Raw genomic sequence first — 17,478 nt, forward strand, 5'->3', positions numbered from 1 at the left:
GTCTTCATGGTTTGTAACAGACACTGGTGTTTCCTTCCTAAGATTCTTCAGCTGTGTCCGTGTGTTAGTGATTATGCTGTCCCAACCGTTGTTGATATCCTGGCTGGCTAACAAAATGGAATGTCCTCATTACTGACCAATGAGAATGTTTTGAGGATGCTGACCACAGTTATATTAATTGTCCACCCCTCGTCCAGAGATACGTACACCATCCCAGGGACCCTACCAATGACTGATCAAAGATGGACTGGTCATATGAACACACAGCCTTAAAAGCATGGGGTGGGGAGCACAATAAAGTTTGCACACCATGGCTTCTTGGCAGCTTAAGCAGGAAAAATTGTTTAGTGATACATGGTAAGGTAAAGGTAAAGGTTTCCCTTGACGTTAAGTCCAGTCATGTCTGACTCTAGGGGGCGGTGCTCATCTCCGTTTCAAAGCTGAAGAGCCAGCTTTTGTCCGTAGACACTTCCATGGTCATGTGGCCAGCATGACTAAACGGAACACCGTTACCTGCCCGCCAAAGCAGTACCTATTAATCTACTCACATTTGCATGTTTTTGAACTGCTAGGTTGGCAGGAGCTGGGACTAGCAACAGGAGCTCACCCCTCATGCGGATTCGAACCGCCAACCTTCCGATCGGCAAGCTCAGCAGCTCAGCGGTTTAACCCGCAGCACCACCACGCATAAAACTATTTAAATTATGCATTGGGGACAAGCTAAGATGGATGATTCAAGGCAGAGCTTAGTTTTGTACTGCAAATGGAACCTGCAAGTGATGAGAGGCCCTTGAGGTGGGTGTTTGGTCATTTTAGTAATTTCAGAGTTTGATTTTAGATTACCATTTTGTTTGTGTTCATCTGCAAATCATAGAACCAATTCACCTCTTTTTCTACTCCCATTACACCATGGTTTAAAGTTAGGCAAACAAACTCATATAATAAGCACCCTATTTTACATCTTTTGAAAATGAGCACACATGATAATGTTTCTCGCAGTTTTTATACCTCTAATGAAAAATAAAACATTTCCAATATATTTATCACTGTTACCAATCAACCTCTCAGTCTAAGAAGGCAAATAATTTTGAAGGAACTCTGATCACCCACTCAGCTTCCACTGGTTGGAGGGATGAATTTATTTATTTATTTATATTTCATATTTTGTCACTGCCCATCTCACTAAGAGTGACTTTGGGCAGTTCTTGAATCAGTTCTAACCATGTGACAGTACCTGAATTACAGAACCCAGCTGGTTTAATTTTCATTTTCTCTTATAAGAACTTATGAAAGATGTAATTTGTGATGGCAGAGATGTAGTAATTCCAGGATTCTTTTGTAGAGAGAATACAGCTAAAAGGAGACATGATAGAAATCTACAAATATCTGAAAGGCTGTCATAGAGAAAAAGGTGTGGCTCTGTCTCCATGGCTCCTGGGGTTGGACAAGGGTGGTGTCCTGATTACCAGGAAACACACTGAGACAATGACTTGGTCTCTAATATTTATTAGTAGTACTTAACAAGAATCCTAACAAACTGAGGAAGCGTGGGAAAACCCAGCCATATAACCCCCAAAGGTTAAGGCGGTCCCGATCTGTGTCTCTTTGAATGGCTGAACAGTTCCTCAGTGCTACGCATGCGCTTGACAGTCTGGGTGGGAGCCCCCTGCTCGCCATCCTTACTCATGACAGGTGGAAGCTTTACAGAGGGAGATCCAAACTCAAAACAAGGAGGAATTTCCTGATCATGAGAGCTGTTAAGCAGTGGTACAGCCTTCCTCCTGGAGTTGTGGGTGCTCCATCACTGGAGGTTTTCAAACAAAGGTTGGACAGCCATTTGTCTGGAATGGCCTGAGTATTCCTGCCCTCAGCAGGGGGTTGGACTAGAAGACCTCCACAGTCCCTTCCAGTTATTTGATTCTACGAAGACTTGGCATAAACTGTTTTAAACTATTGGTATGTGAATGTGGCTATCTCAGAATCTATAAGGGTAAAGGTAAAGGTTTCCCTCGACGTAAAGTCCAGTCGTGTCCGACTCTAGGGGGCGGTGCTCATCTCCGTTTCTAAGCCTTGGAGCCGGCGTTGTCCCTAAGGACCCGTCCGTGGTCATGTGGCCGGCATGACTCACAGAACGCCGTTACCTTCCCGCCGAAGTGGTACCAATTAATCTACTCACATTTGCATGTTTTCGAACTGCTAGGTGAGCAGGAGCTGGGACGAGCAACGGGAGCTCACCCCGCCGCGCAGTTTCGAACCGCCGACCTTCCGATCGGCAGCTCAGCGGTTTAACCCGCAGCGCCATCGCGTCCCTACTATAATCATTATAGAATCTATAATCATAGTTTAATCTAAGATAGCCACATTCATCTCCCCCCTTTTCTTAACTCTGCTGAGCAGGCAAGGAATGAGAGCTGGCAGTCTTTTTTCAAACATAAAACATGACTGGAAGTTTGTAATTAATAAATGAAACAGGAAGCAGGAAGGAAAATGGAAGGAAGACACTGACTGATACTCAGCAATGTAGCCGCTCATAACTTGTAGGACGACTGATCATGTATATGATGAGTGGTATAGCGTACTATTGTCGGATCCTGCACTCTCGCAATATTGGCAGTGTCACAAATGCTGGAACTGTGGAAAAGAAAAGGCAAAGGGAGAAGGAAGATGGGATAGGATACAGGGTTTGAGAATTATGTGGGAAAGTTGGGTTAGTCTACCTAGTTGATTGACATTTCCCCATCTGTTTTATGGCAGCCTTCCCACAGTGCCTGTAGGCTGGGGATTATGCCCCTGGGTTGCAGGAAGCTATCTGAAGGACTGCCTCTAACCAAATAGAAAAATGTAGTTTTTGTGAACAGAAGGTTCTCAGTTTGTAGAATCTCAGGTTGCAGATATGGGGAAGACCTGCCAAAGACTACGGAAAACTTCCACCACAGTAGAAAATCTTGCGCTAGGCTCATCATTTCCTAGAATAGTTGGTCCCTTTCATTCAGTCAAAATGCAAGATTCAGCAAGGACATTTTTTTCCCCCTGGCCTGATTTCGTGATTGGGAGGACTTTCCAGACTGATCTATTGGCTGAGTTTGCCTATTGTGCTGAGCCAAATTTTTGTGAAACACGGTTTTGAGTAAGCCACAATTGGCTGGCCTCACCCATTGTATGAAGCTCAAAATAAGAGTCTACAAATCACAACGGCTAGATTCTTATCCCTAAAACCAAGCAAATGAGATTATGTTCTAAGGCGATGTGTGAACTTTCTCACAACATCAAGGAAAAAACCATACCACAGAGTGTAGGAAAAGGCCCTTCCTCCATGGTTCGGGGTAGCCTGGCTGGGCCAGGATAAGACTCAATTTCTCCCTTGTATATAAATGAGAGAGCCAGTTTGGTCTAGTGGTTAAGGCACAAGGCTAGAAACTGGGAAACCATCAGTTCTAGTCCCGCCTTAGGCAAGAAAGCCGGCTGGGTGACTTTGGGCCAGTCACTCCCTCTCAGCCCAAGAGCCAATCAGGCGTGGTATGAGAGTTCTAGTCCCGCCTTAGGCATGAAAGCTGGCTGGGTGACCTTGGGCCAGTCACTCTCTCTCAGCCCAACTCACCTCACAGGGTGGTTGTTGTGGGGAAAATAGGAGGAGGAAGGACTATTAGGTATGGTCCCCACCTTGAGTTATTTATAAAAAATAATAAAGGCAGGATAAAAACAATCTAAAAAAATGAAACATACTATTTATAGATCAAGGCGGCAATGAGTGCAGCCAGGAGAATGGCAAAGAGGATGGAGAGGATGGTGGCAATGATGATCGTCCCAGTTCTCCGTTGTTTGGGCCCCACAACAATGCTGTTAGGATTTCTCCCTGGGGAAGAACAAATAATTTATATTTTTATCATGTAATCCTTTCAGAACACCGGCTTAGAAATGGTGTCCCTTCCTCCAGGACAGAGAATAGTTTGTAATGCCTACACTGAAGTCCTTTTTTTAAATCAAGACATGCAGGAAAGTGGGCCTGAATTATTCTGAGTGTGCGGAACTGAAGAGAAGCACCTCTGGCCAGTTGTCAGCCTCCCCAGGTAGACCAGAGAGGAAACACAACCAGATGAGCTAATTCTACTTTATTGTAAGGCTACATTAACAGAATCTTGCAAGTCTGAAAGTAGAATTCTCCCGCTGTCTCCTTTACCTCTGGGAAATCAGGGAGGGTCTCTTCTGAGCCTCTTGCCCCACCCACTATCCAGCTGCAGGCTATGCTGTCTCTTATGTGATCATTCCCTAGGCAGCGTCTCTTCCCCCCATCTCCTGAGGTCATTCCCACATACCATTACACCAGTGTAGATTGATATAATTCCAATCTTTCTGGATTTGTACTTCCTGCTTTGAAAAGTGTATTTCCACACTGGCAGATTTATGATCAGGCAAAATCTCCTTCTTCTTCTTCTTCCTAGCATTTTCCCATTATCGCGGGGTCTGCTTTTCGGATTCTGAAATGCCACTTTGCCCGATTGTCCGCATCCTCAGGGCGCAGACCCTCAATTTGCATGTCCTTATTGATGGTGTCTTGCCACCTCTGTTTTGGTTGCCCTCGTGGCCGCTGGCCATCAATTTTAAGATGGTAAACTATTTTGGCAACAGTGGAATGTTCTGCTCTAAGGACATGTCCATACCAAAGAAGCCAGCTTTCTCTCACCTTCTCTGTAATTAATGACACACCTAGTTGTTGTCGGATGGCATCATTTGTGACATGATGGAGCAGGGAGATGCCCAATATCCAGCGGAGCATACGCATTTCCATAACATGGAGGAGGCTCTTTATACCCTTTGCTGTTGCCCAACGCTCAGTTCCATACAGTGCCACAGGGCGAATGATCATCTTATAGATCTTAGATTTGAGACAGGTTGGTATTTGTTTGTCACAAAGCACACCAGTGAGTTCTCGCCAGTGCAACCAGGCTGCATTTACCCTCGCTCACACATCACCACTGATGCCACCGTCACCTTGGAGATGGGAGCCAAGGTACCGAAAGATATCCACCTTCTTTAAGTTTCTGTCATGAGTGAGGATGGCGAGCAGGGGGCTCCCATCCAGGCTGTAAAGCGCATGCGTAGTATTGAGGAATTAGGTGGCCATTCAAAGAGACACAAATCGGGCCCGCCTTAGTCTTTGGGGTTTATATGTCTGGGTTTTTCCCACGCTTCTTCAGTTTGTTAGGATTCTCTGTTATGTAGCAGTAATAAAACACTAGAGACCTATTCCTTGTCTCAGCATGGTTCCTGGCTGTTAGGACAGTTTCCTCCATTTATTTGGAGCATCCCATGGGTGGTTACATTCTCTAGGTACTCTGTTTTCTTTATGTTTGGGTGGAGTCCAAAATGGCTGAGGCGGTCATTCCATGCCTGTACTTGCCACTGTGGTTCATTCCTAGTAGTAGAAGCAAGCATGACATCATCAGCATAGAGTATGGTCCAGGGTGCATTTTGTTGCAGGTCTCGTGTGATGGTATCCATAACTAATATAAATAGGAGCAGCGACAGCGCGGAGCCTTGGTGTACTCCAACTGTCACCGGAAAACTGTCAGAGAGGCCAGCTGAGCATCGCACATGGCTACTAGTGTTCTTGTATAGCATTTTGACCCAGTCGATGAGTAATTCAGGCACCCCGTGATCACGAAGGGTATACCAAATCAGTTGGTGTGGAACACGGTCAAAAGCCTTTTCCATGTCTAGGAATGCCATGTGCAATGGTTCGGTCTTCTCTCGGCGTTCCTCTATAAGCTGGTGAGCTGCAAAAATGGCATCGGTAGTCCCGCATCCTTTGATGAAGCTGCATTGATTGGTGGTGAGTTGGACGATGTTGTGAATGCGCTGGTCCAAATTTTTTTCCAAGATCTTCATAGTATGGGACAAGAGGTGAATTGGGCACTAATTGGCGCAGTTGGCTGGGTCACCCTTGTTTTTAAATATGAGGATGGTATACTCGTTGACCAATCAGTCGGTACACAGCCATTACTCGTTACAGCATTAAAGAACTCGGTCAGTTCTTAGCTAACAAAGAACCAGACGATAAAATAATATATATAAATATATAAATATAAAATCCAAGTGGCGGAGATTACATTCGATAGGGAGAACTCTACGACACCAGCCAGCCCCAGGAAGAGCTATTGACCTTCCCGTCTCAGGCAAGGCGGCAGAACCAGGTCTTCAAACCCTTCCAGAAGGTCTGGAGTGAAGGGGCCTGCCTTACCTCTGGGGGCAGAATGTTCCAGAGGGTGGGTGCCACTGCAGAGAAGTCCCGCCTCCTGGACCCTGCCAAGCAGAACTCCCTTGCCAATGGGATCTGTAGCATGCCCTCTCTGCATGACTGGGTGGGACAGGCTGATGTTATGGGGATGAGACAGTCCCTCAGGTAACCTGGCCCCATGCCCCAATATGTTGGTGGCCTGGTTTTGTGATGCCGAGGATTTCTCTGGCGATGGTGGTAACAGAGTCACAGAATGCCGACTCTGCCATGTGTGCCATGTGGTGTCACTCGAGGTAGTATTAATAGGTGGAAATGTGATTTTCCTGATCATCACTTCTTTAAGGTTCTGTAACTTCCACCATCTGATCTTCTCAGGACCTATGATGCCGCTCATTTGCTTATGGCATGTTATTTTTAAATCTGTGATGAGTAACCTATGTTGTGGGGCAAGAAGGTCAGAGGGAATAACCTTCATGTTGGATACAACAGGAAAATCATGCCTTCTCAGAAGAATATAATCAATCTGACTACTATTTCAGCTGCTGGTATAGGTGATAAGATGGTTTAAACGTTTCTTTAAAAAAGTATTGCAGATTACGAAATCATTTGCTTTGGCGAAGTCAAGGATTCATAATCCATCTTCATTGTGGCTTCCATAGCCTTGATTCCTATGGCACTGGTATCCATTCCAGGCGCTTCCCACATGTCCATTTAAGTCACCGCAAAGAAGTAGCAGATCTTCTTCAGGGCGGGCAGAGATTCTAGCCCGTAATTCAATCCAGAATTGATCCTTGGTATCTTCGTCAAGTCCTGTTTGTGGAGCAGGCAGAAAACACCTGGAGTGGGGGTGTCAATAATGACAGACATGAGGCAATCAGAGTACCTCAGGACCTCAGGCACGCAGGTGCGTAGGTCCTTACTCATGATGATGGCAACACCATTGTTATTGGATGTGCCCTGATAAATCAGCTTGTAACCCTCTCCAATGTCCTTGGATTTCTGATCTTAACATCTGGTCTCTTGAAGGCATGCCATGTTGATACAACGGCGCTTCAAAACTTTGGCTAGTTCGTGGCTGCGTCCAGTCAGAGTTCCAATGTTAATTGTAGCAATTCACAGTGGTATCTGTTTCCTTTGAGCTAGCTTCTTTAAATGGTCTTGCTTCTGAACCAGTAGCCCTTGTTCACTTCTTGCATTGGTCGGGCAGGGCCAGCATGCGTCACCTGCAGGGAACGCCCTAATAGTTTTTTTGGTCCATTTGTTGCGACTAAAATACCGACTGACCTGTCGCCATGGCCTGACGTCAGGGTCCATGTTCAGCTTGGTCTCACCCCAAATGGGGGGGCAGTTTCCAGCGGCACCGTGTGGAGGAATGGACCATCGCTGCCTATGATCAGGCAAAATATACTGACATATTTGAATGGAGGGTGAGAATGAGTGATTTTTGAAAATATTATTTTCAATACATATGGAATATTTTGGCTTTTTCTTCTATTTCTCAGCAACAAACATCTCATGCACTCAGAACGTATGGACTCTTCCTCAGAGGCTTCTTCAGCTTTATTGAGAATGGAGGGTGTTTTTGTTGTGGAAAGAAAGAAAAACCCAAGAGCTGGCATCTCAACATTTTCAAATGTGTGCTGGACATTTTTCCTCCCAGAAAACAATGAAGGCTGGACAGAATTTGTTCCCGCTCATCTTCATGTTCAATTTTCATTTTCGGGTTTTCAAGAAAAGACTGGACAACCATTTGTTTGTGATGGTATGAGGATTCCTGCCTTGGGCAGGGGATTGGACTAAAAGACCTCCAAGGTCCCTTCCAACCCTATGATTGTATGATTCTATGATTTTACTGTGAACCCTAGCAAGATCCATCACAAAATTCTTTACCTCTACCTCTGTAATGGACAGTAGGAATAACCTTGAGGAACAGGAGGAAGAAACACAACCAAGGCAATGATCAGATAAAAGAAATCTGAGTCTGGGGCAGAAATGTAATCTGCGTGAGTGTCTCAAACACAACCCTCCCTAATTCTCATGAAGGTAAAGGGAGGGGGGAGGCACATGAAGGCTTGCAAGATTCTGTTACTGAACCTTATAATAAAGTAGTATTAGCATTCATAACTCTGGCATCCTAGTCTGGTATACCTTGAAGGGCTGACATCAATCTTGCAAGGTGGTTGGGGAATTCTAGGAGTTGAAGTCAATACACCTTAAACTTGCCACGGTTCAGAAACACTGCACTAAATCATGGTTAAACACATCATGCTTTGCACAGTGAACTAGCCCCCAGTTTCTAAGGCTGCCCACTCACCAAGTGACTCTTGGGAGCTTACAGGGGGTTGAAAATAACACATAGTGACAAAAATCACAACAATAAAAACCTTCCCAGGGGGAAAGGCAAACTCAATATACAATGGCTTCACTCCTTTTCAGAAAGAAGCCCAGCTGAATTTAACGAGGCTTACTTGATAAGGGTATACAAAATATTGTAGGGCTAAGTCCATGTGTGACTGTCTGACCAAAATGAATGGGATTTCAACAGGCTGAATATGTGACTGGTGGTGCCAGTGGTGTCCATTTCTAGTTACCTTGAATCAGTGTGATGGGATTGGACCATTTCGATTCCATTATGACATCTGTTGAATTCATCACCAGGAACTTGACCCTGGAAAGAGAAGGCTGTATGTCAAAGTGACAGGGAGGGTGTTCCAAAATTTGTCAGCAATTGCTTTTTTAAAATAAATGTCAACTTTTTTTTCCACAGGCCCTTCAATTCAACACCCACTGAGGCTGGGGAGGATGGCATTTGTAGTCTGATGCCTGTGGAAAGCATTGTTTGGGTAAGGCCATTCTAAGCTTTACCATTAGGATGGATTGGATTCTGTCTTGAAAAAAAAACCAAATAGCTATGTCACATATGGACCCCCGCATCTCTCCCCACGTCAGCTGCCTTTTAAATGCCAAGATTCAGAATTCTTGGGTGGGGAATTCTTGCTTAAGAACCCCACTGCCTTGTTTGTTAATTTGATTAGCAAATTTCTACCCTGTGGCTAATGTTAATTTAATAGTTAAAAAGAGAAAAGAAATATAGATGTGGCAAAATTACCATGGAGGGGGGAACCATCCAGGGTTATAAGGCAAAAATGAGAGATTTATAAAATGACCTCATTAAAAACAATTGCAACTCAGAGCGGATGTCATTAACAAGAACATCAGCTGTAAAAAGAAAGCAAGCATAGGTGGGGAATAGGCAGGTGACCAGAGATTAGAGCAGGAGTGTCTGCAAGGTGTCAGAAAAAGTCAAGATGGTGGTCAGGTCAAAGTTCCACCTATTTTTTATGTGCATGTCATATAGAGCAGAGCTTCATGGCCACCACGCTCCTAGGCTAGAAAAGAACTGAAAAAGAAAGAATTAAATAATCAGTAGAAAGCCTCCATCCACAGGGAGTGGAAATTCTGCAGGTAAACCTTCTTCCTGAACAACAGGGCAGGTAGGAAAGAAAAAGGATGTGTTTTGGGGGTGAAACTGGCTCATAAGAATTCGGTGTGGCAGCCTTGGTACAGGGGTGGAGAACCAGTGGCTCCTGGGCCAGATGGAACTTCCAAGTTCCTTTCATTCTGACTTCTGGAGCCTCCTCTGAACATGAGCACCAAAACTAACCAGTGTCCCTTCATTCTGAGATGGGGAACACCTGACTGATTGATTGATTGATTGTCCCAGATCAATAAAGGAAGTATCTGACAATTGTAATGTAAATTCTAAAATGGACAAATCATAGTTTAAAAATAAATCTTCCTCTAGATTCCCTCTTCCCAACCTCCCATCACCCATGTTAGCTTAGCCCCTGGCTACCAAACCCTTCCTCATTTCTTCCCTAATAGATGACTTATAGCAAGAAATGGACCAGAAATGTACGGCAATTAGTGCAGGTTGCCATCTTAAGCGACAATGCCCAATTAGTCATCCTTTTGGTCCAAGGTTCTTGGAGAAATAACCCAATAACCTGTGACAATGAATCCTGCTGTTGATTTACTGTCCATATTGCCTAAGGCAGATAAGCCATTGCAACATAAATAATTGATTGAGCTCCCATTCTTAGAGGAACAAATCTTAGATCTCTTATTGCAAAACACTGGAAAATTAAAAACAAAAGGGAATGTAGGTAGTGACATCTGGAAGTCTTGCAAGCAAAGATGATTTGCAAGGCTAAAAAGCTACAGAGTGGTTAATAAATGGCGCTGATGTAAGTTAGATTTACCTTTATTTTCTTTTTCTCACCTCACACCTTTAATTTCTTTGGCTTACTGTTCGTTATTTCTTTTCAGTGCTCTGCCTAACATTGCTTATCCTGAAAGTTAATCTGTAATGGGTATGGATATTTTCATGTGGAAAACTAAAGTACATCTTCCTTTGGGTCAATGGCATTTAAAGGTGCTTAAAGGGAGTAAGAGTGCTTTGGCTGAAAAACAGAAAACAGAGCTGTGAAAGATGTCCCAGTTAAGGACATGTGTATGCAGCTCGAGTCACCATTTATTAGTTATATTAATAGCTTTATTCTTAACAGATTGCTTTCAACTGTACAGGTGTTGTTCTGAGTAGCAATACTGAGAATGAATGTTTAAAATGTTGCATTTATACTTGAAAGCACCTGTGTATGCATTTATCTATCTATCTATCTATCTATCTATCTATCTATCTATCTATCTATCTATCTATCTGTCATATTTCCTTAGTGCCCATCTCGTAACGACGACTTTGGGCAGTTTACAACAGTTAAAAATAGAGAATAGCATATTATTAAAATAAAACAATATACATATACATATAAATACATATACATATACATATATAAGTGCAAAAATATAAAATATAAAATTCAAGATGGCGAGTAAGAATGTTATTATTGGCCCCCTGCACATGAGAGCCAGTTTGGTGTAGTGGTTAAGGCACCAGGCTAGAAACTGGGAGACTGTGAGTTCTAGTCTCGCCTTAGGCATGAAAGCTGGCTGGGTGACCTTGGGCCAGTCCCTCTCTCTCAGCCCAAGAGCCAATCAGGCGTGGTATGAGAGTTCTAGTCCCGCCTTAGGCATGGAAGCCAGCTGGGTGACCCTGGGCCAGTAACTCTCTCTCAGCCCTAGGAAGGAGGGAATGGCAAACCACCTCTGAAAAACCTTGCCAAGAAAACTGCAGGGAGTTGTCTGGGCAGTCTCCGAGAACTGGACACGATTGGATACACACACACACACACACACAAAACCTCTCATCCTTTTAATTTTCATTTGCTTTTTTCCCTTGTCTATTTTCCTTCTTCCTTCTGCATTTTAGTTTTTAACATGAGGCTTTGTTTGTTTAATTAAAAAGAAAATGGAGGGAGGGACAGTTTCTGGTGTTTCTGCCTTCATGATATTCAAGGCCATTATGGTAACCATTTATGCATTGTCAAAGCAGAAGAAATACATTGTGGAAAAATAGCCTGCATGCCTGATCTGTGATGTATAGATGCAGCTTTGGACAAAATTAACATAATGTATATAGAAATATAGCTAGACAGGATTGTATGACTCTAGAATTATATACTTTAAATGCATCCCCCTTTCCATATAGTGTATGCATGTGGAACATGTATTATTTTGATATTAATTCAGACAATAGAGCTATAAGCTATAAAGAACTTCAGGGAAACTTCTAATGTTCTTTTCTTACCTGTATGGCCCTGGGCCTGGGAGGGGACCATTACAATCTGGCCGCGAATGATCCAGAACACACGCTGTTTCACTCCCCACACGCAGGACAGTAATTTGATCGCTTTTTTCTGGGCAGGGATAGTTCGATGTTGTGGTGTTCAAAGTCATGTAATAAGAATTCTTCTCAAAAGATTGGTAAGGCAGCCCCTCAGGGGCTTTAGGATTGACGAATTTATCCACATCTGCAGGGTCAATGGATAAAGCGATTATTTCCCCAACTCCACAAAGCTGAAGTCCTTAGTGGTAGATCCATCATTCCCTGTCCAACAAACTGTTTCTTTAATGGAGCAGAATAGAAGGGGGAATCACCTGGTGGCCTACTTTCCATCTTATTGTGCTACTGTTGGGTACATTAAAGGTAACAGTTGGAATAAGCAAAGGCCAATCCCTTTGGGACAGGCTATGCTTATTACACGCAGTCTTGTTTCCAGTGGATCTGGAAAGTTCTGTCTTTTTGATAGTTAGATGTGTAGACAATGTACTTTGCTGCCTTTTTCCTCTTTCTCACATGTTCTGCTTTTGCCTGACTTTGTCCAGCTCTGCCAGTTAACTGTTTTGTTGCTTGCTGATGTTTATTTATTAACACCAAGCTACGTTATTTTTTTGCTGGCTGAACTGAGCGGCCTATGGGCTTGCTCTGAACTGGCTATAGGGATGGACAGGGAATGTGCTGGATGCAAACTAAACTGGAGATCCAACCCAAATTTTCCAGAACTCAGGATGGAACTGTGGCTCTTCCTTGATGTCTTTTGAGTCACATGGCTCTTCCTTCATGTTTTTTCGGCTGCATTCCCACTTGGTTTTTCTGTTGTGTGATTGTCATGACAGAATCCCTCCAGAGACTCAACCTTCCAAATGTGACATCAGGCCAAAAAGGATGGGGACACCTGCATCAGGTCCTAGACCTTTCTTCTATAATTGTTCTGCCTTATTCACCAAACTTTACAAAGGTCCAGATCACTGTTTCTCAACCTTGGCAACTTTAAGACGTGTGGACTTCAACTCCCAGAATTCCCCAGCCAGAATGGCTGGCTGAGGAATTCTGGGAGTTGAAGTCCACATGTCCACATGTCTTAAAATTCTAAGGTTGAGAAACACTGATCCAGATGATAACTTTTTGTATGTATATATCAACCTCCCACTTTTCCCATAGCTTTGGCCATTTTTTTTTCTTTCTGAACCAAAAAAAAAAAAAGGATCAAAGAGGGAAAGTCAAGACGCAATGCTCTTTGAGTACTTTTTGACTATGCTAATGTTTGCTTCCAGAGTTGGCTTCTATTGCACCAAAGTTAAATTCTTGTTGTTGTTATCATTTAAAAATAAAGAGTAAAAGATATCTCCTGTGACTGTGGACATGTCTGTGTAGTTTTCTTGGCAATAACATGGAAGTGGGTTTCCAGGATGATTGTTCAACTTTTTATTTGTTTGTTTATTATTCAAATTTATATAGCCACCCATCTTATATATTTATGACTCTTTCCTATTTTTCTTGAATTTCCTGGTGATCTCCCATCCAGGTCTGATCCCACTTGGGATAAAAGCTAAAATAAATCTGTTGATCTTAGCGAAGGCTTAATAACTATTTTAATTCCTACCCTCCCCCAATCCCACTGCCAAAAATCATTGATTCTGCTGCTGAATTTTAATCCACACTGTTGGGCAGACTGCAGAAAAGTTCTGTGGACTGCAATTACCCCATCCAACCCTATGTGAAGTGATAATGGCACTTCCAAAGGTTTGTCAGATGGAACATTTTGTCCTGAAACTAAACTGGACCATTGAGACTATAACCATAGTTTGTCTCTGAACCAAGGACAACCTTCAAAGAGAGGGTTGTCCCATGCAAAGAACACTGCACAGGCATTTAGTTTACACAGTAAGGTTACTGACCACATGTCCTGGCTTTTATGGAATTTAACTGTGGTTAGCATTTTTTTCAGGAACGCCCAAAGCTGATATCTCAATAAGTATGAATCACTGCAACTGTGATGTAGATCTTTTCTCTTGAAAGGGCCACCTGGTGGTTGGTTATTCCCTTTCTTTTTAGAAATTATTACTTGTGCATTGCTAAGAATCATAACACACCTTTGCTGAGGGCCACAACCAGCCAGATCATATTAACGACAGACTCGTTGAAAACACAGCGCGGCTGCTCTAGAACAAAAGTGGAGGCCGTGATCTTCCCTCCCATTTCCTCAGAAGTGAGATGAGGGATATAGTTAACCAGCTCTGGAAAAAGAAAACAGAGTGAGTCTTCCTCTATATTTGGGCCCCACAATGCACAAGCTTCTCCATATAATACTTTTTGCAGTGGGTTAATCATCAGAGATAATTGCAGAATCAAAGCATTCCCATAATAACTCTTGATCCAGTTAACCTTGAGGTGTGGTTAGGGCCAGCCTGTTGATCAGACCAGAGACCTGGATCAACTGGGGTTAAGGTGAAATGCTGTTATTACTTTTACCCCAAATATGTAGTAAAATTACACATTTTAGCCTGGCCTCTTTATATCATCTGTCCCCAAGTAGGAACTTAATCTGTGATTAGCTGAGATTTCTAGATTTGGACATAGGAATGGGAAGCTAGAGCAGTAACAAAATGGTGGTGGTGGTGTTTCCTTATCTGCACAGGAGGTCAAAAAGGGCAAGATGGTGGTCATGGCCCTGTAATCAAAATACTGCCCCTTTTGGATGCATGCCTGTACAAAGGGACAGGGCTTTGATCATGTTGCTGTGGCTGTCAATTTGCCTTTTAAACCACCCCCTGTGGATATTGGTGGTTGATAATAAAGGCATATCTCTCCCCTACTTTTTTATATCACCCCCACGAGCATGCTGGAGGAAGGAATTAAATGAAGAAACAAAACGGGAGAGATTTAGCCTTCTCCAATCCCATCTGCCATAAAGTTGACTAAACCCCAGCATTTCTTTGCATGTTTTAAGAGGAAGGCTCTTCCTTCTGGTCTAGTTAAAATATTATCTGCCAGTTCCTAAGTTAGCAGAAAGGTTTATTGGGTGTAAAATCTGCTGCTTCATGGCTGATCCCTATCCAACCTCAGGCACCATGTTGGCAAATAGCACCATATTGGTGTATGGGGTAGAGGCATGTTAAAACAGGGAACAGTGGAGTCTCCTCACCTTGTTTCCCTCCCCTCCCACCAAACATTGCAGGTCTGCAGAGAGATCCACCAAACACTCTCTTTAAAGTGTGATGGGGCTGGGGAGGAGGTGCAGTTAAAACCATCAGTTTTAATCCAGCCTTGCTCAGCCTTTTGACCCTGGAGGAACCCTTGAAATAATTTTCAGGCCTCGGGGAGCCCCTGCACATTCAGGCTCAAGTATAGGCCGGAAGTTACGATGTTATTACATTTGTTTCATGGGTAGGCCTGTATATCTGCGTTAGCAGTGTTCTTAAACTGAAAATAAAGAATGAAACTTACCTCTTTAATGTGAAATTGCCTGAATTTGGAATTATTTTTTAAATTAATCGTGATCTCCCAAGGAACCCCTAGTGACCTCTTGTAGAACCCTAGGGTTCCACAGAACCCTGGTTGAGTAACCCTAGTTTTAACCCATGGGCATCCATAAGGAAGAAGGAGGGCAATGATGAAATATGAGCTGCAACACTAGCTCTGCCCCTTTTACACTTGGGTTATGATGTCTCACCCAAGTACAAAAGGGCAGAGCTGACATCATGATGCACCCAAGTACAGTCAGCCTCCCTTTAAATGCACACACAGAAAAAGTTGCCCAGGTTGAGAAACGCTGAGTCAGAGGATAAAGATTAAATGAGAGATAAAATGCTTGTCGCTTCACAGCTTAGAGTTGTAATGAAATTAGAATCAGGGATCTCTGGCAATGAATAGAAGCTAAAAACAAAAATCAAGAGTTAATATAAATGTTAGGGAGCTGGGTGCAAGAGAAAGATGATGGGGAGAAAGAAGTGCAGCAAAAGTTTGCCTCAGAGCAATAGCTAGGAGAAAGGAAGAAGGAAAACAGCCTAGAAAGAAGCAGCCTAAGGGATAAGCATTGAAGAAACAAGGCTGGGTAGCCTTTTTCTCTCTCTCTGACAGAAAGAAGAAAGGCTACTCATGAGTAAGCAGTAAATAACAGGGAGAAAGCACAGGCTCCCCTCCCACCTGTTCGGCCCAGCCAGGCTGCCCTTCCTTCAGCTAAGAGAGAAAGGGGCAGTTGAGGAAGCATAAAGGAATGTGGAGACTGAGTTGACTCTGCTCAGCTAATGGGGGAAAGAGAAGCTGGTGCTTTATCGGGCGGGGAGGATTGCCCAGTGAATCATAAGCCCCTGCGGTTAGTCATTACCCACTTCTTATCCCAGTTCCTGTCTTGGCCTGATCCTGTTTATACGACATGAGCAACGGGACAGGGGCCTCATTCCTCTTTCTGTGGGCCTATTGCTGTTTGTGTGAATTCTGGGACATGGCCCCCTAATTATGGAACACCTTCTCCACTCTGGCTCCTCACATCTTTGAGTGCAGCTAAGAAAGATTTGAGAACTTAATAAAACACTGTAGAGGAGTATGGAAATGGCCTTGAAGAAGGAATTCAACAGCTATTATGTAAAGGACAGCTTAGCCCTAGAAGGGAGGAAGGAGTGAGAAAGAAACTCAAGATAGGTCCACCTTGATTCTTTTTGGTATAAGAAGCGGGCGGGGGGGGGGGGGAGAAAATCTCTGCCAGGCTTTCAAGATTCTGTTATTATACCCTACAACAATAAAGTAGGGTTCCAGCAATCCCTGTGGAGTCTGTTTCCTGCTGAACTATTAGCCTGAGAAGCAGATTGATTGGTGGAAGCAATTGTGAGTGGATGTGGAGAATGGGGGTTAGTAAAGTTAGATGGCAAGGCTGTTCTGTTGTAAATATTATTAGCCAAGTTGGACGGCAGGGGCATCTGCAAGGGAAGTCAACAGTGCTAAAATGGTGGGTGCGCTTGGTCAACCAAAGCCCCATCCCTTTTTATGTGTGTGCAATGTGTGCAAAATATGTCAAAAAATGACAGGGTTTCAATCACTTGGCTGCACCTGCCATTTTGACATTTTTGACACCTCCCACCCCTGCAGTTGCCCTTATTGGGGGCACCCACAGTGGGGGCACCCACAGTGAGCTCAAGATGGCTGATGCAACTGCACATAGTCCGGCCTGTTATTTTTGTGTGCAATGCACACCCAAAAGGGTTGAATCTTCAATCACAAAGTTGTGTCTGCCATCTTGACTTTTTGAATCCTCCTATGGATGCCTCTGAAGCTTAGAACCGACCTTGCTGTTTGGAAACATGGTGCCAGGCATATTTTAAAGGGAATTGTAGCGTTTCTGGAGAGATCCTTGCTTAGATATTTCAGGGGATCCAGCTCTTGAACCCTGGAGGGTCTCTGTATTAAATGGCGGCTATACAAACTTGCCTGCTATATCACAAACCATAGTTTTAGTTCTTCAAAAAATAGAATAGAAATAAAGGTTTATCTGGAAACAAATCTTACT

The 17,478-nt window shown here is 43.5% G+C and overlaps 1 protein-coding gene across 1 annotated transcript; it reads right to left on the reverse strand.

Moving 5' to 3' along the window:
* Positions 1-2,403: 2,403 nt before the first annotated feature.
* Positions 2,404-14,306, reverse strand: LOC134488644 (uroplakin-3b-like protein 1). Its single transcript, XM_063291106.1, has 5 exons — positions 14,069-14,306; positions 11,943-12,165; positions 8,827-8,903; positions 3,724-3,853; positions 2,404-2,631 (listed from the first exon to the last, which is right to left on the reverse strand). The coding sequence occupies exons 1-5, from the start codon at positions 14,304-14,306 to the stop codon at positions 2,529-2,531; spliced, it is 771 nt and encodes a 256-aa protein (XP_063147176.1). The 3' UTR covers positions 2,404-2,528.
* Between the last annotated feature and the right edge of the window lie 3,172 nt (positions 14,307-17,478).

Source organism: Candoia aspera, chromosome 1 (assembly GCF_035149785.1).
Source record: "Candoia aspera isolate rCanAsp1 chromosome 1, rCanAsp1.hap2, whole genome shotgun sequence".
NCBI classification, from domain to species: Eukaryota; Metazoa; Chordata; class Lepidosauria; order Squamata; family Boidae; genus Candoia; species Candoia aspera.

Bases quoted from the DNA above. Each gene is read 5' to 3' on its own strand.
- LOC134488644 (XM_063291106.1), bottom strand. From the start codon at position 14,306: ATGATTAACCCACTGCAAAAAGTATTATATGGAGAAGCTTGTGCATTG. The intron at 12,166-14,068 runs GTGTGTTATGAT...TTGACCCTGCAG, and splicing joins GGTTGTGGCCCTCAGCAAAG to ATGTGGATAAATTCGTCAAT. The intron at 8,904-11,942 runs GTAAGAAAAGAA...TTCTCTTTCCAG, and splicing joins CCAGGCCCAGGGCCATACAG to GGTCAAGTTCCTGGTGATGA.